The 22,445-nt window shown below is 46.2% G+C and overlaps 1 protein-coding gene across 8 annotated transcripts in view; it reads left to right on the forward strand.

Annotated features, from left to right (window-relative positions):
* ZNF664 (zinc finger protein 664) overlaps positions 1 to 22,220 on the forward strand; it is a 35,906-nt gene extending 13,686 nt beyond the window's left edge. For 4 of the 8 annotated variants that reach the window (XM_057745555.1, XM_057745553.1, XM_057745554.1 and 1 more), the window contains exons 3-4: positions 18,214 to 18,277; positions 18,384 to 22,220. In XM_057745555.1, coding sequence (XP_057601538.1) covers positions 18,981 to 19,766 — 786 coding nt within the window. In that variant the 5' untranslated portion in view covers positions 18,214 to 18,277; positions 18,384 to 18,980 and the 3' untranslated portion in view covers positions 19,767 to 22,220. Of the gene's footprint in view, positions 1 to 1,640; positions 1,738 to 7,285; positions 7,472 to 18,213; positions 18,278 to 18,383 lie in introns of those variants that run through there. The other 4 variants (XM_057745549.1, XM_057745551.1, XM_057745556.1 and 1 more) reach the window with 4 other exon arrangements.
* Positions 22,221 to 22,445: the final 225 nt, after the last annotated feature.

The raw sequence follows: 22,445 nt of genomic DNA on the forward strand, positions 1-22,445 counted from the left end.
TCCTTTGTGCCTTTTTCCTCTTGCTGCCATCTGGCTTTTCCCTGTTCCCTGTCCCTTCTGTCTTTTCTCTACCTTCCTGAAGAGATCCTGCTTCCTCATGACTCTGGTTTGCTCTGGGAGCTCATGATCGCCCCAGTTCCTTTGTGCATCATAACCTTTCAGCTTCATCTCTCATGGCTAATCACCTCGTTCTCAGTGTTGTTTAGATTCCTGAGAGAGATATATTGGGAATATGACTTTGTTGCAGCTTTTACTATTGCAGGCCGGAGCAGAGGTCACTGTTAAGCTCTTGGTCAGGTGTCTGGTTGGTCTAAGGAGCTGTGGTGAGGTGAGGTGGAATGGTCACATGGTCCACAGCAGCTGGGCCTACCCTTACAGCTGAGGCAGTGCCCCTTAGTGGGATTTGCGGGCGAGCAGGCACCATGATTGTCATGTGCAGTTCAGCAAGGAAGAAAAATACTGGCCCCCATCAAAACCATTGGAAATTCCTGCCCTTTAAAGTATATGCTGTTAACAGCCTTCATTCTGAGTGAACCCTTTGTTCCCTTAGAGAAACTAAAATCCCTAAATATATTGAAAGCATTTTCATTTTCCCTTTTTCTCCCCATTTTATTCAGTCTCAGATGTTGCCGGGTCTCTCAGGGCAATCGGTAGGATTCCATTTCTCATGGTAGTGGTTCTGCTGAAATGATGGAGCTGCTTCACATAGCGTTAGCAGAGCTGGATAACTAACCTCGTATCTTTCGCATGTTTCCTTCCCCCAGAGTTCTGGAGGGCTGTATAGACATATAGTAACTTAGTACCATCCCCAGATTCCCCAGATGTAGGAGAACGTTGCATCCGAATGGCAGCAGTTTGATACCTAACTCCCTTAATATGTCATCACTTTCCAAGGAGAGGTGATGTTCCCCAAACTTTAAAATAGATCTTGGAATCTATACCCAAACTACTCTTAGCAGTTCTAGAATATAGCAAAGGGGAGAGGAAGCAGATGGAATGAATAAATCAAATAATGATAGCTAATCTTCACTGTGCCCTTCGCGTTTTCTAGGCTCTGTTTTAAATGCTTATCATGCAGTAACTTTTTAACCCTTAAACTACCTTATAATGTTACCTTACAAGGTCAGGTACCTTTTATTATCTCCATTAACCCCGTTCTTAACCTCTTAGGTGAAGGTTGCACAGCTAGTATGTGGGAAAACCTGCCTCCAGTCTCTGCTCCTTCAGCACCCTCTCACCTGGAAAAATAAGTGAGAAAAACCGTATTGATTTTATACTCTGTAGGATTCCAGCCAATCCGAGTCAGTTATTCAGTATCCAGTATGAACCTAAAACTCAGTGTGAATAAAGTTCCTATCAAAAGGTCATTTATGATACTACGATTCCTATATCTTGGAGTGAAGTTGTGCAGGCTTGTCTGAATTTTCCTTTCTAGAATTTCTCAGGTTTTCTCATCCTCTGTTTGGCCTGACATGCCTTGAATTCCACATTTTTATATAAATCCTAAATAGAAGTGGGTCTACCTGTCTTCTGAGCCAGGACCCCACATTTATAACAGCCAGTTCTTCGAAAAACTTTGTGATCCTAAATTCTCCATAATACAAACCTTCTGCTTTTCTCTCTGCATGTTTCTAACCCAGCAGGATCCCGAGGCTTTTGTTGCCCTTCAGCCACTGTGGGCCCTGCCTCTGCCTCTTCTTCTGGAATGTCTTGGGGGTTTTGCCTTCTGTCACTGTGGTAAGTGTTCCCCTTGTTTCACGATTTTCCTCAATGGAGACTCCCCCTCAGCTATTTCTAAACTGAAACTGTGTTTGGAGTCTTTTCTAAGCGTGTTCCTTTTGGGACTCAGTGAGGAAGAAAGTCTCCCTACTTCATGGTTTTTCTTAAACTGTTGCCTCTACCTGGCTTGGAGTTCTCTAGGCCTTAAACAGCATTCCTTAACTCTGAAGACAGCAGCAGCATCTTTGTCCCATCTGGAGTTCCTCTTTATACTGCTGGAGTTTGAGTTTCTTAATTTCATGTATGCCGTTGGCTATTAAAGCGCCACTCTGCCTGTTCCATTTCCTCTGCTGTCCGGAAGGCCTTTCGGACCAGAAACCTGGTGTTTGGATTGGTGTGCTCCTGGTTTTCTCTCCCTTTGTTCCTGTCTTCACTGAGACATCACAACTTGTTTTTAAGCTGAGTTTGTTACTCCATAGTTTCTGGTATTTTCTTCCAAAGTCTGAACAGCAGCTCTCTCCTTAAATGTGAGTTCCTGAAAGTCTTCTTACCTGGGGACTATGTTACATCAGTCCCTGTGCAAACATGATTCTGAGAGCATCATGTTTCCAGCACAAGCCTTTTTTCCCTTCATTTTCTTTTGAACCTCTGGATTTGTGATCATTTTTAGGTAATTTTTTTCCTTCAGCTCGACTCAGGAAGACAACGTGTATTTTACATAGGACAGATGTTTGTTCCTCTTTATTTGATCATTGCCGGAATCCAGCATACTCCAGTTGAACACGCAGTGTGGATCACTGTGGTTCACTCTCATGATAAAACTTTATATTCTTGCCACACATATCTGTCAGCAAGAGGAAGGAGAACCCTGTCTTGGGTTTTCGGCCTGGGCACTGGCTTCTTGTCTTTTCCCTCACTGCCAGAGCCTGAGTTCTCAGCTCTAGGCCTCTCCCTACCCTGACTTCACTTCTCCGCGGCATGAGGAAGACTGACTCTGTGAGATAAAGGACGCTTCAGTGGCTTCTGCCCTGGTGGGCTAGTTACTGTGCCCCATGAGAAGGTTCAGCCCACGGGGAGGTGTGGTGTCTTTCTCTTTCCCGACTCTGTGTGGCCGGGTGGGAAGGCTGGGGCTGCTCCTGACAGCTCGTTCTCCTCTCTCCCGGGTGCCGAACTGACTTCCCGCCACGGCCCTGTTTGGAAGCCTAGGCGAGGCTCCCTGGGCACACGGCAAACTATCTTTCTCTCTCCCCTGTCCCTTCCTGGCTCTGTTCTCTCTGGTGCTGACTTGGGTCCCCTCAGCCAGCCTTCTTTGTTATGAGTGTAAGACCTGAGATACAGGCCTAGTAGTTTATGAACTCCTCTTCTGTCCATACACTTTGGTCTTGAGCTCAGGGTTACCACTAACAGAGGGAAAAGGAGTTCTCACAGCAGCCCCTCTGTGGAATGCTGCATCAGGAATGAGCTTCACAGGCCTAGCTAATGATGAAGTATTCATGTGTCTTGTATTTCCAGTTCAGTCCTGTGCACATTTCTGCCTAGAGTACCTGGAGTGTTTGCTGAGACCACTGGCCAAATTTGTTAGTAGTCTTTAATAGCGTATGTCTCCAAAATGACACCGATCCCCCTTGGGTGCCAGTCCTGCCAGTCAAAAGCCTGCACGCTGAAGTTCTGCACTGTTATAACCATTCCCTGGCCCTTTGTGAGCGTGGGGTGGTGATGTATCTCTATCCGTGCTAGTCCTGGATTCTGATGGCCAGAGCGTATCCAGTTGTAGGGTTACTGCTGTCTCTGTATGATTTTTGGGCTGTAGGAAGTTAGCTGCTCTTGCAGTTCATGTTTCCTGAGTGAGCCTGCTCCACAGGTCTGTCACCCCCATGCATACTTACCTTGGTTTGCTAAACAGAACAAGTTATAAGTTGTGGCTGAGGTATAAAAGTAGCCAGGATCTGAGATAAAGTAGTCAAATTCATAGACCCAAAGTAGAGTGGAAGGGGGACTTGTTCAGTGGGCACAGTTTCAGTTTTGCAAGATGACAAAGTTCTGGAGAGGTTTCACAATAATGTGCCTGTATTTAACACTGCTGAACTCTACACTGAAAAAATGGCTAAGATGGTACATTTTATTATGTGGTTTTTTTTTTTTTAACCACAGTGTATAAAATGATTTAAAAAAAATAGAATCCCAAGTCTCTAACTTTTTGACCTGCCAACTACTGTTACACTCCCAGTCCCAGTGTCACTGGGGACAGTCCCATTAAAAATCTACATTTCATTTTCGTCGGGATCTCCTGGGCCAGGTCTGTGCGTCTCCTTCCTCTAGTTAGGCAGGCCCTGTGTGACCTTCAGGCATTTCCTTTGCTTCTCCTTGAGGGTGACTTGAACTTTCTAGCCCTGGTCCTTTTCCTCCTAGTCCCGAGCATGGATTTTGTCCCTGTAGGTCTTCCTTCTCCAGCAGTACGAGGAGGAATCAAGTTTGGTAAACGAGAGCCGGCCCCAGTGCACAGTAGAGCTCCCCTGATCTGAGCCCGCTGAGCTTACTCTCCCGTCCCTGCCACTGCCCAGCTCCTGTGGGCCTCGGAGCGGGAGGAATCCCCTGGCCCAGTTGTGAAAGGCTGGTCCCTTGAGGAAGAAAGAGCCAGTAGAGTCCACCAAAGGGAAGGAAGGGACAGAAAAAGGCAGGTCATGCAGCAGGGTACACTGTCTTACAGTCTGCAGCTTATGGTGCCTTGACTCTAAGCGTCCTCATCGTGTCCTGAAAGGATTTTGTTTCAGTCAGTGCTGCTCCTTCCTGGGGACAGAACGAGACCGAGGCCTTTGAGCCCCGTGACCTGAGCGAGGGTGGACACCTATCTGACTAACTGTGGCTCTTACTGTCATTTCCTGGATGAGTGAGCTGAGGCTGAGAATGGATGACCTGTGGTCATACAGCTGTGTAGGGTCAGATAGAGAATTTGAACTTAGGACTTCTTACTGCAAGCCCGGTGTTCCACCCACCAAATTATTATGATTCCTAGTGTATATAGATGTTACATGTTTACTAGATAGGTAAGAGGAACTTGGGCCTTGTATGTGGTACTCAGGTAGGGGCCATCGCTGAAGCAAAGACACTGTCCCGTTCCTCAGGCATTTCTGTGTACAGTGTCGAAGAGCGGGAAAAAGGTGGTGGTGGAGTCCAGGGTGTGAGGAAATGTCGTTGCAGTCAGGTGGATTTTAAGACAGTCCTATGAATAGAGGGTCAGGAGGGAAAAACTGCTGGGTAGAAACGGGAGGCGCAGGAGACAGCCGCGAAGGTGTGAAAGCAGCGTTTGGCTTTGAGCAGAGGAGGAGCCCTAATTACAGGGAGATGCGTTGTCGGGTCTCGGGAAGCCTCTGCCCGTGAAATGACATTCTTGGCAGATGAATGCATGTGTCATGCACTAATTAAGGGAAATAAGGAAACTCATATTTATTTGGCTTCAGCTATGCTGTGGGCACTCTGATAGGTACTTTCACACTTACTATCTTCTTTAATTATCACAGCAGAGTGTTGTAGACATTATTGTCCGTATTTTTACAGATCAGCCTGAGGTCAGCCAGGGTCGCGTTAGCAAGCTGCAGAGCCAGGCCCACGCCCCGCTGTATCATCCCATAGGTCATTTTTGTGGGAGGACTTGGCTGGAGGGAAGCTGAGGAGTGTACACCTGTGTCATCCTTTATCACCGTAATCACACAGGCAGTTGTCCTCCTCAGACTTCCTTCTCAGACTCAGAAGGAAACTTGGCATCATTCCCTCCGTACTTTTTGTCGCCCTTCTCCAGACCTAATTTCATAGGCTCTGAGATAATTTCTAGTTAAAGAAAAATCAGGCACGGTTTCTTTTGTCTTCTATTTTTTTTTCTGTTAGGAGTCATTGTGCCAAGTCACATGAAGAGCCATTGTCCCAAGGACAGAAGGAAAGCGGCTCTCTTCTGGGAGACCAGAGCCCAGATCCTTAGCCATTGGACTTAGTTGGGGCGAGGTCAGGGAACCTAGGACATTTAGCGTATGGGCTTCAGGCCGTGTGGGCTGGAATGGGGGCGGGGAGAGAGGAGCCCACACACCTGGCGCGCCAGGTGGGAAGTGTGGTCGGGGTAGGGACAAGGTGGCCCCCCTGGCAGATCCTGGGTGAGCAGCTGAAGGAGCCAGTGCCTGGGGATCCCTTCTAGTGCTCAGGAGTCATAGTGGATCGGAGTCTTTTCTCAGCAGCTGGTGGCAGGGAAGCAGAGAGGGAGGCACCAAAAGTGACATAAAATCCATCGTTGTTATTACAGTTGAGTTGGAGTCTCCCGCTCAGAGCCAGAACCTCCTTTGACTGACCTAAAAAGCTGACCTCTGTACCCTCAGGAAAATTGTCCCTATAAGTACCTGGGGCAGCTGATTATCAGTAGTGTACGTTCAGGAAGTGCTGCTCGAGCAGCAGTTCGGGGAGCGTTGGAATAGAGGTTGGGGGGGTTGCTGAGTGGATACCGCGCGAATGGCAGCCCCTGGCCAGTGACTGATGGATTGTCTCAGGAGCCCTGCTTTGAGGTCACTGTGGTTTTCAGAAGCCCAGTACTCCAGTGACTAGGGACCTGAATGGGCCTTTGGGTGGATAGAGGCCTGGACTGTGTTCTGCGGCTGGGCATTCTGGTGTAGAGGGATTTGGCCACAGGAGATTTGGGCCCAGGAGAGAGAGATGCACGCTTGAGCCACCACAAGTGAAGCTCCCCTCTCAGCTTTGACCGCCTCCAGCTTCCCGTTACTGAAGTTAGCCCGGGCAGATGAGGAAGCCTGTGTTCACTTCTGTGAGTGAGAAGCACATCTCAGGAAAGTGGCCTGGTGGTTCGACCTTGCGAGGGGGTTGTCAGTGAGGGCAGGTGAAGAATGTGGGGAGCACAGTAGCTGGAGGCCTTAGTGGCTGCTGTAGAGCGTTGGGGGAAACCAGCCGCCAAGGTGAGAGGTCTAGGACCTTGCAGGGTGGGGCTTCCCGTGACCTGTTACCATTGAGGTGGCCCAGGGCACATGCAGGAGGGACTGTAGTGAGGAAAAGGGCTCTGGTAGCGGAGGAGCGAGGTGCTGGGAAAAGTGTGGAGGGGCTTTTTGGTGACAAGAGCCTGCCCTGGGCAGCCAGCCTGGGTGTCTTCCAGGCCGCTGATATCTTTTATTCCAGGACCGATGGTGATGTAGATGCAAAACAGAGTGGGTTTGGCATTCACAGTCCTAATCAATGAGTTACAAGTGACTGCTGTAATTCAATTATTCTGAGACAGAGAGCCGAGCAAAGATGAAGAGGACTGGGCCTGTGGAGCTTGAGTATCTAGGTCGACTCTGCCTTGTTATGTGTAGTTTAGACTGGAATTTTCTGAAGTCATAGTAAGATTAGCGAGGAGGTAGATGCTGCCTTTGTTGTATGTCCAGGTCCCTGCGGCACGCAGGGAGTGGTGGCCTTGAACTTCTTTGCCCTGTTCCTTGGCAGCGTGCAGGCGCCAGGGACCTGAACAGCCTTTCCCTTTATTTTTTGTTGCCAAGGCCGGTAGAAAAGGGCCAGGCAGAGGTTCCTTGGCGTTGTACCGCTGCCAAATGAATATCTGAGCAAGCTGATTTCTGGGACTTCCTGATGGTTTGTGAGGAGGAGGAGTTCCCAGCCACGCTGGGGACGTGTTCCATGTTCTGTCTCCGTGGACGGGGCATCCATTGTGTCCAGGGGAAGCTGTGCAGGATCATAAGAACCGCGAGGCCTTGGACCAGAAATCAAGGTATCATAGGAGCACATTAGTGGATTTGCTGCCTAATGGGATAATTTCCAAATCCTTTGTAAAACGTCACTCTGTGTAAAGAGTTGTTTCTTGCAGTGTTTATTTTTTAGTCTTCCCATGTACAAAACTTGACTTTGGGGTTATTTTGGAGGAACTTGGGGGGCATTTTTCTTGCATCTGGAATAATGATGGCTAATGATGGAAATTACTAACTATAAGTAAGTGTTCATCTTACAGTTTGTTCACATACTTTCAGCTTAAAAAGAAGGTAGGTTTGAGGTGAAATCTCAACCCATTTTTGGTCTTTGGATCCTTTTACACTTTAAAAAGTATTATTAAGGACCTCAAAGAGCTTTCTGTCTGTGTGGGTTATGGGTAGCAATACTTAGAGTAGAAATGAAGACTAAAACTTTACAAAAATAGTAATTAATTACTTTAAAAATAATAACAAATGCATTACACATTAACACAAATTACATTTTTATAGAAAATAGCTACTTTCTAAAACAAAAAAACATTTAGTAGGAAGAATGGCAGTGTTTACATTGGCTTCTGTGTTCCATCTCTGGTGATGTGTTGTTTTAGTTGAAGTAGATGAAGACATCCAGCCTCACAGACAACAGAATTGAAAAAGGGATCCCAGTAGCCTTTTCAGATAATTGTGAGTTCATTTGTGACACGATACCAAAACTTAATAAGTGGTAGGTTCCCACAGGTTAGTTGCAGTGTGCAGTCTGAAACCCTGTCAGTGAACTTTTTGTGCTATGTTATGTTGCAATCCCCTGGTCTCTCTTGCACTTTGAGTAGATAATTTAACCCACAGTGATTTATTACCTGACACATCAGTCATTTGGACAAAGTGATTCACTTTTTGCAGAGCCTGCAAATGTTCATGTGTTCATTACCTGTAATATCAGAAAATGCACAGTTAGTGTTGCTGTCAGTCTCATCAGAGAAGTCTTCCAAGTCTCAGGAAGCTGGAGAACTCATGGTGGCAGACAGTTTTCCAAAATCCCAATTTTCACTTGAAAGCTCGAATTTGACGGTTGGCAATAAATACCATCAGTTTCCTGTTGTCTGAGATGTCTGCCCAGCACCCAGGTCTGCATAGCAAGCGTGTAGTCACTCAAGTAAAAATGATGTTCTGTAGAAAACAAGAGGCCGGCCGAGCTTGTGGCGCAGGCAGTGCTTGTCCCTGAGGCAGCCATTGCACTTGGGTACGCGACCTACGCTTCTACTTTAGCCTGGAATATGACAAATATACATTAAAAATATATTTGTATGTATTTCATATCAGTGTAATAAATAAATGTAATATGTTTAACATAAATATAAATGCAACATAATAAAAGGGTCTGACTTTAATAAAATTATTTTTCATTGCTTCTTCAAGGATATTCTTAAGTAAAACTGTTTTTTACTGTGAGCCCGTGGAGGTGAAGAATACTTTGACTACTGGTATCATTTGGTGCCTCTGCCGTAGGGCTTTGTGTGAGGAGCCCAAGAAGTTGGTAGTTTTACCCACCAGTGCTTTTGCATCTTCCATGAAGATGTCAGCACAGTGAAAAAAGCAAACAACATCTTAGTATTACTTGGAAAATCATTTTGGTCTTGTTTTATAAGGGTTTTAGAACCCCCAAGAGTCTTGGTGTTTGAGAACTGCAGGTCTAGGACAGTAACTGGGAAGAACTGAGCTTCCCGAGGCTGTTCAGTATCCCCTGCTCACAGGTTGGTTTTTTGGTGAGAGACTCAACTTGTGGCTGGTGGACTGATTTCAGAGCTGACCTTTTATTTGTAGGAATGAATGCTTTTAAGGGGGAGTAGGTGGGAGGGGCCCACTAGCCCCTGATGTCTTAAACCAGACAAGAGTACACGGTTATATTCCCTACCCGATCCCAGAAGGTGTCTGCCTTCCCGCCCCTTGCTGGAGCAGGTTTTAAGATGAACCAGGCCGTTTGCCAGGCTCTTGGCTTAGTGTGTTGTAGGAGGGGCCTTAAACCTGGTGCGAGTAAGGAAAACAGAATGTGAAGGACATATTTCAGAGCATACCTTTCTCATTTCTGTGGCTAGCAGGGACAGAGAGAAGAGGAGAAGGAAAGAGATGGATACCACAGCAAACCCAGCTTATTCTGAGCTAGGAAATTGCATAAAAGAAGAATTTTTAGAGCAAAGAATGTTTGTCATTCTGTAGCCAGTATTTATTAGCATTTTCCCCAACTCAAGAGGGCAAGGTCTGGGGACTCGGCTTTCACCGTGGGAGGATAGAGCACCCTGGTGTATTGGCCCATCAGTGCTGCATAGACAGGGAGAGGTGATCCCAAACAGGAAGTGAGCGTGGAGTCAGGAAAGGGAACAGACGCTGGGAGGTGACAGGGTGACGGCCAAGCACTGCGGGCTCCTGCAGCCACTCTCCAGGGACCAGCGTGCCTTCTGGATCTCTGATGTCCGACAGGGTGAGGGACGAACCGGGGGAGTGCTTATGGAGACTAGGCTTGTGCTTTGTCTCATTTCGTGTTCGTAGCAGCCCCGAGAGGTCGAGGTGTGAGTATCATTTCTCTTTTATGTTTGAGTAATTGAGTCTTGGCTAAAATGACTTGCTTATTTAGTAAGTGGGAGAGTTAGTAAGTGGGAGAGCTGTGAAGTGTGTGTTTTGCTGGATAACAGAGGTTGGCAGAAACTGCTGCCTCTCGGGGTGAGAGGCGGCTTTCAGGGGACTGAGCGTTGGAAGGAGGGGGGCAGCTGGGGACATGGGGCTGCATAGAGACTCACGTGCTCAAGATCACACTGTCAGAGTGAGGGGAGAGTTTCACAGGCCTTGATGTGTATAGAGGAAGAGTGGACTCTTTTCTTTCTTTTTGGTATATTTTCTGGCGATCAGGATTTCTGGGTGAGATTGGAGCTTTTTCATACTCTTGTCCCGTTAGGGGGTATGTAGTCTTACAACTTCTCTAGCAGGTGGTTCCTTGGCAGGGTTTAGGTCATTGCTATGGAAAGAGAAGTGGCAGGGACGGGTGAGTGGAGTTGTATATGCTCCCCACGCTGTTCCAGGTTGTGACGTGCATGCAGGCTTTGTCTTGGTCCTGTGGGAATGAGCCACGCTCCCTCAGTGGCCAGGCTCTGAGTAGGGATTCCTACAGCCGAGGTGGCCACGGCAGAAGCTACACGTCAGTTAGAAAGCCTCCCCTCTCATTTCCAGACGGAACATTGTTTTCCACTGCTGCCCACTCCCCTTTGATTTTGAACCTTAGAGTTTTATTCTAAGAAAGTGTCCTTTCCCATAATAATCTGGTAGAGCCTAAGAGAGGGGCAGAGCCCCCCCTTCTGCCTTCCACAGGCTGCAACGCTCTCCTAGGGTTGGCCATCCTGGTTAACTCTAGGCATCGCCCTTCCCTCGGCTGAGACCCTCCGCCCTCCTACCCTTCGTGGCTAACTCAGTTCGTCCTTTTGGTTTCCGTTTAAAAGCAGAGTTTACTCAGAGTCTTCCTTGTCATGCCAGACTAGTTAGGAAGCCCCTCATTCGTGCAGCTGTGTCCCTGAGGCCGGCTCAGCCACACCACCGCTGACAGGATGCTGGGCCTGTCTCCTTCCCTTCCTAGACTGTAAACCACACGAATGCAGAAGCCATGGCTGTGTTATTCTTCATAGCGTCTTCCAGAGCGTAGCCTGCTGCCTGACAAATACTAGATGCTAAATGTTTGTGGAACATATGTCCACATGCACGCATGCGCTGATCCTGCGTCTGAATTCAGTTTCCAGGACGATTGCATCAATAACACCTTTCTTCTAGGCCTGCTTCTGGGTGGGCTGGATTCTCTGAGTATCACCTGTAAATCAAAGACTGAACAACATGGCATGAACTAACGTGTTAGGGCGCCTGGGAGCGCGAGGATCTCTCTGTACGACACTTCCCAGTAATTAAGAGACCCGGAAGTGGATTTGGATTCTGTTTCACAGTGACTAGTTTAGAGCATCATCACCTGAGCTGTGGCATTTTGATTATCTTTGAGAGTCTTCTCCGGGTCTATGACACAACTGCCTGCTCTGCCCGTGGGGGAGACGAGTCACATGGCCAGTGCAGCCGGCTGCAGCTGGGGGTGGGGTTTTTGGTTGAGGCTGGAGGCGTAGGAATGTCTTCTTTCCTATTCTGTTTCATTTTTATCTTTCCCAGAAAGTGTGCCCTTATCCCTCAAGGAACAGACTGTAAACCACGTGTTCTAGCAGGTCTGGTTCTGGATAGGAAGTTAGTTTGATCTCTGTTGACAGAGATTTAACTGGTGTATTAAAGAGTCTGCTATACAGAGTGGGATTATTTATATTTAACGCTTTATGGGAACCATAATACTGTAGAAAGACCTGCCGCACAGCACACAGCAGCCACAGGGTCGCTGCAGGTGTGCAGAGTCTGAGGGTGCGGCTTCTGGCTGCGAGCTCCTTGGCAAGTGTGACTGGATCCCTCCTCTGCTGGGTCAGGGTGGTTAGTGTCAGTTCCACACCCAGCCTGTGCTGAGTGTGACCCAGCTCCAAGTCAGCGTTCTGGAGCACCCCTTGGTCGCCGTCCCCCAGCCTGCCACCTCCGTGTTGGTTGGCTTTCCTCTGATCGTGGCCACACTGATGCCTCCTGTCGGCCCAGCACCAGGGCCTGTAGAACAGTGACTCCCAGTGTCCCACTCACCCGCTCTTCTGGTCTGCAGCACCTTCCCCGTGCAGCCTCGGTCCTTCTGTTTGTCAACCACTGGATCATTTTAACAAGAAACCCATGAAAAACTAGTTCACCCTTTTTTCCTATGCAGAATCGTATTTTGGAGACAGCTGTGTAAAAGAGAGTAATATGTGAAAGGCATATACAGAAGTAGTTTAAATAATCCTCTTTCAAAATTCGCATTCAAAATCTCCCTCCCCAGCGCAGTGTCTGAGCTTCTTCACAGGGCAGAGGGAGTGTTATCTTCAAGCTCTGCAACGGAGTCAGGCAGAAGTTTGGAGAGAAAATCAGTGTCCCTACTCTGCACCTTCCTCTCAACCTTTGCCCCCTGCAGGTATGACCAGAGTGTGCTCCTCTCCCTGCAAGCATATCTGCCTGCAGGGAAGTCAAGGCCATTGCAGCAGACGTGGTGCCTCAGACCACAGCCCAGTAGTTACCTGCTGATCACAGTGGTGGTCGAATCTGCGTCTAGAATTGGAGCGCTTGGCCTGATCAGCCCTCAGAGGGCAACAGCTCCGTTCTCCCAGCCCACTGATCCTGTGTTTCTGTCTCCAGATGGCCCTTTCCAATGCCAGGTCCCAGAGCTATTATTCTCTCAGGACATAGTTTCTTTGTATTTTTAGGACTCTTTTTTTTTTTTTTTTTTTTTACTTCCTTGCATTTCAGCCACAGTTGTTTATTAGCTGATCCCTCACTTTTAACTGTGCTGGGAGATCGGTGCTGATTCAGATATTGTTTGATGTCACAAGGTTTAGATGAGGCAAAGCTGCCGATGGACAAACTATAGGGAGAGAAGAGGGCTCTTTTTTTCATGGCAGGTGGGAACTTGAGGCAGGTGGGCTACTTGAAGCTTTTGTCCTCTCACTTCTCAACCAGACTCTGACGTTCCTGTTTGAGAGGTTCTCAAATAGAAGTTGAAGGCAGGGACCGCCGAGGGTGTCCCTGAGAGACAGGAGGTCGCCTGTGGCAGTGCCTGATGACCTCAGTGCAAGGCTCCTTCCTCCTGGGGTCTCCCAGGTGGCCTCATAGTCAAACGAGCTGTCCCCTTGAAAGCCCTTATGGGACATTGGATAGGAGACATGTCTTGAGTGAAAGAATCTTGGGGACATTGTGCCCTTGGGATCTGCAGAATCCTCGCTTGGTTGTAGTCTCCTTTGTGTGGAAGCAGTGAGGCGGGTGCTGTTTTAGGAGAGGCTACCGTGGGGATCCTTGGTGGTTTGTCCTTCCTTTGGTCTTCGGTTGGTCACATGGCAAATTTGCTGGAGGTTCTTTCGCTTGATCTTTTTCCTGCAGAATGTAGCTTGTCCTCACGCAGTGAGACTTACAGATGTGTCCATGCATTTTACCTGGAGGAATGGCAGTACCTGATTCCTCGTCCAGAGAAACTCTGGCGGAGGTTCATGTACGATGACTGTAGGAGCTTCGTGTCACTGAGCTTGGTGTTACCCACCCTCCTGAGCAGAGTCAGCCTCGCCCGAGGCCAGTTTGGATGGATGCCCTGACACTTGCTGCTTCGTTTCTGAGGGAGGGAGGGCACTAGGAGAACCACACGGCATCTCAGTTAGTGAGCTTGTGAGGGAAGGAGGAGCGGAGTGCAGCTATGCTCCCTGTGTCCCCTGCGTGTCGCCATCACCTTCCCTCTGCTCTCCAGTGACATCTGCGGTGCACACATGCTCACCTGCTCAGGATTGATTGGGGAAGTTACAGCCATTGGAGGATTGCATCCGTTTAGTTCAGTTTCTCTTCTGTGCAATGTGCTGGATTCTGGGATCAGTTTGTCATTGCAGGAGGAGCAGGAAAAGAATGTTTTCCCAACATTAACGAGTTTTGTTATCATGAAAAATTATAAACATACACAAAGAATGATAGACTACCTTATTCATCATTTATCCAGCACCTAGATGCAACAGTTACAACAATCTTCCCACGTTTGCTTTACCTGTCCTTTTATTTTTGCCAAAGCATTTTAAGACCCATCTCAGGCATCATGCCATTCTTTCATCATGTCACCATTTCATTCTTACAAACTTCAGTATACATCTCAAAAAATACAGACATTTGTTTACCCAACTGCAAAAACATTATCACACTGGATACAGTTGAATCTGTTCCTTGTGTAATCTGAGACCTAGTCCCTAATGGTGTTTCCCCAGTTGTCCTGTTTTAGCAGCTGGCTTATTTGAATCAGATTCCAAAGAAGGTAGGTCCTCAAGTTACATTTGATTATAATATCTCAGGTCTCTTTAATCTAGAGCAGGCCCCCCCCCCCCCCCACCTTTTTCCATGCCATTTACTTGTTGCAGAAATGGGCAGTTGTCCTGTGGACTGGCTCACCTTTTGATATTTTTCTGCTTGTATCCTGGTAGTTCCTCTAGCCCTCCTAGTTCCTTCAAATAAAAATGAGTCCTGGAGGTGTGTTTGGCAGGAATATTTCAGGTGAGCCTGTGTGTTTCCTATTGCATCAGGCCAGGAGGCACAAGGTCTGCTTATTCCTCTCAGAGTTAGGCTGACCCCGATCAGTGGATTCAGGGGTTGACGGGCGGATCCTCAAAATGCAGAAAGTTCTTGATCAGCCTTTCATCTGATGTTTCCCCCCATTTCTCACCATGGTCTGAATCAGGCATTTTGTTAGGGTGCACATTTACTAGCTGGATCATTGCATCATCCTGAGAGAGAGAGTTCACAGAGGAAGGGTTTTTCATTCTTTCCTTTTAATTGCCAAGTGTCAAAAAGGTGAAAGTTGGTGTCCTGTACCTTTCAGTTTAGTCTCCTGCCTTGAGCCTGTCTCTTTGCCTCTGTCCATCCCGCTTTCTCTTTCTGTTCCTCTCCCCTCCTTGTGGTCATTGTGAACTCATAGGTTTTGTGTATTTAGTGGGTTTCAGTGGATTGCATTCATTATTCTTTCTGATGTTCAGTTGTCCTGTTTTTGGCCAGCGGGAGTCTCTTCATCAGCTGGCATCTGTGTTCCTTTGGCATGCCTCTCTTACATTCTGGCATAACAAGGTGTCCCAGGCTCACTTTATAAAGTGCTGCTCTGGCCTTGAGACCACTTGTTCTGCACGGATCCCTGTGCCCCTTGGTGGGAAAGGGTCTATAAGGGAAGGGACCATTGCTGTCAATTGTCATTGCTTCCAGGTCTTTTTGGTGGACAGCCTTTAAAAAAAAAAAAAAGACATGAATTCAAACTGATGTTTCTAAATCTAATTTTACATTATAGTATTTTTTTATTATTTTTTTGGGGTACACCAAGTTCAATCATCTGTTTTTATACACATATCCCCGTATTCCCTCCCTTCCTTGACTCCCCCCCCCTCGAGTCCCCCCCACCCTCCCCGCCCCAGTCCTCTAAGGCATCTTCCATCCTCGAGTTGGACTCGCTTTGTTATACAACAACTTAGTATTTCTTTAGTTTGATTTTATATTTGTGTCTCATTTCTTTCATCTCGAATCTTGGTTCCTGACAACATTACTGTGTTGATTTATTTGCATTATCCTACTTTATAAAAACACCAGTGTTGTTATAACTAAGTTAGACTATTGAAAGAAGTTTAGCTTTGCAGCTTTATTTATCAACAGAATGTCCCTCTAAGTATGTACAGTCAGTCTGCTGTACTCAAAAGTCACTTGTGGATATGTTGCCAGCTTGAAAGTTAAGGTTCATTTTCTTCATTTTGTTTTAAAAATGTAGGGATTGTTTTTCTTGTTTATTTATTGCTTACTTTATTTTTGAATATATAAACATTTATATGTTTCCAAAGTCAAAACAAGTTATATTCAGAAAAATTTTACTTCATCCTTTTCTCCTTCCTCCTGTTCAAATTCATTTTGTATTAAACAGAAATAGACTCACAGACACAGAATAAAAACTTATGGTTACCAAAGGGGATAACGGGGCTGGGGGAGACAAGTTAGGAGTTGGAATGAGCATATACACACTACTATATATAAAATAGGTAAACAACAAGGACCTACTATGTAGCACAGGGAACTATATATAATATCTTGCAATAACCTATGGTGGAAAAGAATCTGAAAAAGAATATATGTGTGTAACAGAATCACTTGTTGTACACCTGAAACTAATAGAACATTGTAAATTAACTGTACTTCAATAAAAAAAATTCATCTTGCATTATCCTTCTCCATGTTTACTTTTATACATCATGTAAAGAAATATGTAAATAATTCACATCCCCCTCCCTTTTTTCGCACAAAAGATAGCATGTTTGGTTATTTTTCTGAGCCTTGTTTCTTTTTCACTGAACAGTGTTACCTGGGCCCACTCTTGTTAGCACATCGTGCTCCTCCTTGTCTTCTTCCTTCAGAGGCTCAGCGGTACTTCACTGAGCAAAGTCCCGTAGTGGACTCAGCCACTCCCCAGTGGATGGGCCTTGGGTTGCCGGTGGTTTTGCTGTGACAAGTACTGCCTCCATGAATAAACTGGGCCATCAGTCATTGCATATTTTGCCAGTGTATCTTGAGGTAGAGCTCTAGAAGTGCGATTACTAGGTCAGAGGATAGATGCATATATAATTTTTCAGACATTGACTATTTTTTTTTTTAAAGCTTTTCCACAGTCCAGGGTAACCATTGATTTGATTGGCTTTTTTTTCTTTTAATTAAATTTATTTATTTATTTATTTTATTGGCTGTGTTGGGTCTCCTTTTTTGCTGTGCGCGGGCTTTAGTTGCGGTGGAGTGTGGGCTACTCTTCGTTGTGGTGCGCGGGCTCCTCATTGCTGTGGCTTCTCTTGTTGCGGAGCATGGGCTCTAGGCATGTGGGCTTCAGTAGTTGCATCACCTGGGATCAATAGTTGTGGCTCACAGGCTCTAAAGTGCAGGCTCAATAGTTGTGGTGCATGGGCTTAGTTGCTCTGTGGCATGTGGGATCTTCCTGGAGCAGGGATCGAACCCGTGTCCCCTGCATTGGCAGGCAGATTCTCAACCACTGCGCCACCTAGGAAGCCCGACATTGACTATTTTTTTTTTTGGCTGAAATTTTGGTTATCTAGTTGAATTTCATTATCCTAACACTTCCATCTAGAAACAGCGCAATTTATTTTGCGATTTTAATGTTGTCGAACTCTCATGTACCCTATTATTGAGAGTGTTATTTTAAGATCTGTTAATTTCATTAAAGTATCACTTACCGAGTATAAAATACAGGCCATAAAAAGGTGGCTAAGGTATCCTAAGCCTCAAAAGATTTCAGATTGAATGTTTTGGGATTTTCTTCTGTTTCCTCTCCTTCTATTTGTTGTATATTTTGTCCCATGTTGGTTATCAAAAGTCTGGTAATAAGGCACTGGAAAATGTACCTCTGTCTGCTGTACCAGAAGGAAGCAGGCCATGTCTGCAGGAGAGAAGGGGCGTCATAAAGTACTCTGTAGATGCATTCAACAAATACTAACTGAACCACCTCCCCTTTGCCAAAATCTTAACAGCGAGCAACACAGGGTTCCTCCCTCTTGGCCTCTATATTCTAGTACAGGAGACAGAACAAGGATCAAGGAACACTAAGACTTACAAGTTCTCTGTGCTTTGAAGGAATCAAGTAAGAGATTGAAATAGAGTCTTAGCCAGGGGCCTTCTTTAGGTAGGGGAGAGGCAGCTGACACACCACACCAAGCCTCGAGTGAGGTCGGGGAGGGTGGGAGCAAGGCCATGCAGGACCGTGGGTTCTAGGTTAAGGATTTGGATTTTAAGCGCATCGGGAGACCACGGAGGACCGTTGAGCCAGGGCATGGCAGTGATGCTGGCGTGTGTACTCTCTCTGTGGGTAGGGGCTGCTCGATCCTATGTTGTAGCACCAGAAGCAGCAGCGTTGTCCCTTCTGAAGTTCCAAGTGGAGTGAGTTTTCCTTCTTGCTTCTTTATGCAGGACAGCTGCTTCTCATACTCACATGCAGGTCTTCTGAGGAGTGCTTTTCTTTTTCAATAACATTCCCTTGATGTTGCTCAGATAGTTACAGTAAGTGGTTATAATTGGATTATGTACTTGGGCTGTGAGCAGGACCATGATATCTACACATTCTCTTCTTCAGACCTGCAAATCCAAGAGACACATCTCTCTGGAAGATAAGAGCTCCTTCCTCAAGATCAAAAAAGGTCTGTGTTACTGCTGTCAACATTTATAAAATTAATTATGGAATCAATAGCAGTTTTCTGGACAAGGAAGGCATTCTCAGTGTAAGTATTTATGTTTCTGTTCCAGGAGACTGCTGGAGTGATAACCTGCATAGTGATACCTCACAAGGAAGGACTGACACACCTGGACCCGAGGCGCTGGCTTCCTGGGAGGCTCCTGTCTGATGTGCAGGAGGCAGGATGTCATAGTGACTCTGCAAGGGGAGGCTCCCGGGGACCGAGACCAGCACACAGGATCGCACCCGTGGCTACAGGGGACACTGTGCAGGCCTTTCCCTGCAAGTGAGACGTACGGGATTATTCTGCAAGAGGAAGATTCCAGGGGCTTAAAAACGCAAAGGTTTGCACCTTGGGAGCCCCTTGGAATGTTGACAGCTCAGGATCTGAAAGAAAGTCGTGTGTTAATGAGTTACAGGATTCATGTGGAAGTAGATGTCACTTTATAATCAGTAATAACACTGCGTGAGGAACACTATGCAGGAAGAAACCTTCCATAGAAAGACAGGCAGGGAAAAGCTTAGGCCGACCTTAAACCTCCCGAACAGAGCCAGCCAGAGATAAACGCCAAGATGGCCAAATGAGAGACTCTGTGAAATAGCAGCCCTGTAACTGTAGAAGTTGTAAGGAAATCTTCTCCTCTAAATCACGATACCAAATAGGAAACATGATCTACAAGTGCCCCATGTGTAGGGAGTTCTTCTCTGAGAGAGCAGATCTTTTTATGCATCAGAAAATTCACACTGCTGAGAAGCCCCATAAATGTGACAAGTGTGACAAGGGTTTCTTTCATATATCAGAACTCCATATTCATTGGCGAGACCACACAGGAGAGAAGGTCTATAAATGTGAGGATTGCGGTAAGGATTTTAGCACTACAACAAAACTGAATAGACATAAGAAAATCCACACAGTGGAGAAGCCCTACAAATGCTATGAGTGTGGCAAAGCCTTCAATTGGAGCTCACATCTTCAAATTCACATGAGAGTTCATACAGGTGAGAAACCCTATGTCTGTAGTGAGTGTGGAAGGGGCTTTAGCAATAGTTCAAACCTTTGCATGCATCAGAGAGTGCACACCGGAGAGAAACCCTTTAAATGTGAAGAGTGTGGGAAGGCCTTCAGGCACACTTCCAGCCTCTGCATGCATCAGAGAGTCCACACAGGCGAGAAACCCTATAAATGCTATGAGTGTGGGAAGGCCTTCAGCCAGAGCTCGAGCCTCTGCATCCATCAGAGAGTACACACGGGGGAGAAGCCCTATAGGTGCTGTGGGTGTGGCAAGGCCTTCAGCCAGAGCTCCAGCCTCTGCATCCACCAGAGAGTGCACACGGGGGAGAAACCTTTTAAATGCGATGAGTGTGGGAAGGCCTTCAGCCAGAGCACCAGCCTCTGCATCCACCAGAGAGTGCACACAAAGGAGAGAAACCATCTCAAAATATCAGTTATATAAAGAGTTTTGCTAAGAGTTAAAAATCTTAAAACCCATAAGTGCCACTAGGAAGGAAACCCTGTAAATACCTACATTGACCCAAGAAATTTTTACGGCAAGCCCCAGCAGAACATTCTTTTCCAAGAGGCATGTGTGAGGTGGATGTTTTGGATTCCTGCCAAGTGTGTTCCACAGCTTAACTTTGAACCTGGAATCCCTCCGAGTGTTTGCCCAGGACAACAGGCTGTGAGGTCCCAGTCGCGGGCATGCGTTTCCGGGAATTCTGGCACCAGGCCTCAGTGGGTGAGATACTACACAGGAAGCCATGATCATTGCCCAGCCTCCTGAGTCACCTTCTGTCTACACTTTACCCAAAAGTTACCCCAGATACTCTCCCATTTCGGGAGCTCATGACCTTCCTTCTCTTGATCCAAGCCTACTGATGAATGCCTTTGAAGATGGCCAGCTCCCATGAGGTAGCATTCTGGTATTTCTGAGGTTACCACTTGATTCAGGCTCTGTCTGCATATCTCATTACTTCTGAATTCACTCAGAATACCCATAAATATCCACCCCTTCCTAGATGGCATTAAATTTCATTTTAGATTTTAGGTGACTCATAATTTCCATTTACTTTGCCTATCAGAGAAGTCACTGGCTGACATACGTGCCCTTGAACTTTAATTTTGTGAATTCTGCTAATCACTGTCTCTATGTTAGACTTAATTTTCTAGTGACTACATCACATATTTTTAACTTGAATTTTTTTGGAAATAGCTGAATGTAAATAGGAAGAAGCAAGCAAAGTTAGAACTTTTCTCCATCCAGAATTGCCCTCGCGGGGTCCTTTGGTAACGCATGGAGCCCCTTTCTAGCTCGGGGAGACCGTAGGGGAAGCGGATGGTAGGAGGCGTCACTGATAATTAGTCTCTGTTTCTGTAATTCTGGGCAATAATGTGTAGGAGTCCTTGATACCCTGTCATTGAGGATTATGTATCAGTTCCTTTGTAGGCATGAATGTCTCTGTTAACCTCTCCTTTTCTTTCTTCATTCGACAAGTATTTATTGAACACCTCCTATGTGCTAGGCACCGAGGAGGGTGCCGGGATACCACTGAGTAAGACAGACAAGGGCCCTACTTTCGTGGCGTTTACTTCTGGTGGAGGAGACAGATGATAAGCAAGTAAACAAATAAATAATGTAGTTTGAGATAGTGATTAAGTGCTATGGAGAAAATAACCTAGGGTGATGATTTAGATGGTGGGGGGTGGGGGCGGGGGGGTGCAGCGGTAGATAGCAGTCAGGGAGGCCTTTTCCGCGGGCGGGCGGCACGGGGGCGTTGGCAGAGCGGGAGGCGGCGGCCGGCGGCAAGGGCAGCGAGTGGCGGGGAGGGGAGATGCTGAGTTGCTCAGTATCCAGACATTTATAGGCCTTTTTTTTTTTTTTTTTTCTGGCTAGATTGATATTAAAAACTCATGTGGAGGAACTCAAGGAATGTTTAGAAGACCAAAAGTCCCCAATGACAACAAAAAGCAACTAATTTTAAAACTTTGTTTCTCTTCTCATTCCTGTTTTCATTGATTTCCCACATGTAGTCCTTTTGCTCAGGAAGTCTTTGGGGGAAATTAAGGCTCTTTGAAAGCTCTAAAATGGATGATCAGGTTAGCGGTGTCTGTTCACTGTCTGAGAGGTTGGAAAATGAACTACCCAAAACAGTCATCGAAATACTGAAACAAAGCTTGATTTTTCTCTTCATGTTTGAATTAATTTCTTCTGTTTGACTGGAAGGGGTTTTTGTATAACTAACACCTCAGCGCATAAAGGAGATTTAAAAGGAGCACAAAGCTTAGTGGGTGAGCCATGAAACTAGAGATGGGATGCGGGGGTGAATTGGTTACCATCAGGATTGTAATCCAGATGTATCTGGTCCCAAGCCTTCGGGAAGTCACTTCTCACATGGTTCCTCCTTTTCACAAAGAGAGGACTGGCTTAGTTATTCAATAAAGCCCCTTCCAGGCCTGAATTCCTCGACTACGATTTACTGTAGTGTCTTAACACTCTTCATGTCACAGTAGTGTGGAGCATTAGAGAAAAGCCTAGACTTTTAGTTGATAGAGAGCCAGTTGAAATATCATTGATAGAATTTTAGTTTTAGGAAAAATTGGTTTGATTTCTAGCTTTATTACTATTAGGTATGTGAGCTTGGGCAAATCGCTTAATCTTTAAGTCTAGTTTTCTCACTTACAAAATGAGGACATTAGGCTAAATGATTTCCGAGTTTCCAGCTAGTCCTAGAGTTCTATATTTCTACATAGTGGAATTATTTTATCATGCTGTTGCTGGGGAATATGACTAACACTTTTGAAGCTACTAATTTTATGTCGAGCTTTAAAGTCCATAATTGTTATCTTCGGAAAATATTATTTGACCTACAGTATGTCCAAATCAATTTAATAAAATCACTTTATAACAGGGTTCTGTGCTTGACGTGTGGTTGTGTGACTTCGGTGGTCAGTGTGTGTGTGTGCATGTGTGTGGTGGGGATTGGCTTGTGTGTTATGTCTAGGTGACCACGTAATAGAGTGGGGGGGGATGCTGTTAATACTTAAACAAGGACAGCGGGCCGAGACTGGGACTGTCCCAGCAAACCAAGTTGTGAGGACACCCTGGCCCAGGGGTCAAGCAGTTGACAAAGGAGCC

This window comes from Hippopotamus amphibius, chromosome 8, assembly GCF_030028045.1.
Source record: "Hippopotamus amphibius kiboko isolate mHipAmp2 chromosome 8, mHipAmp2.hap2, whole genome shotgun sequence".
Lineage (NCBI taxonomy): Eukaryota > Metazoa > Chordata > Mammalia > Artiodactyla > Hippopotamidae > Hippopotamus > Hippopotamus amphibius.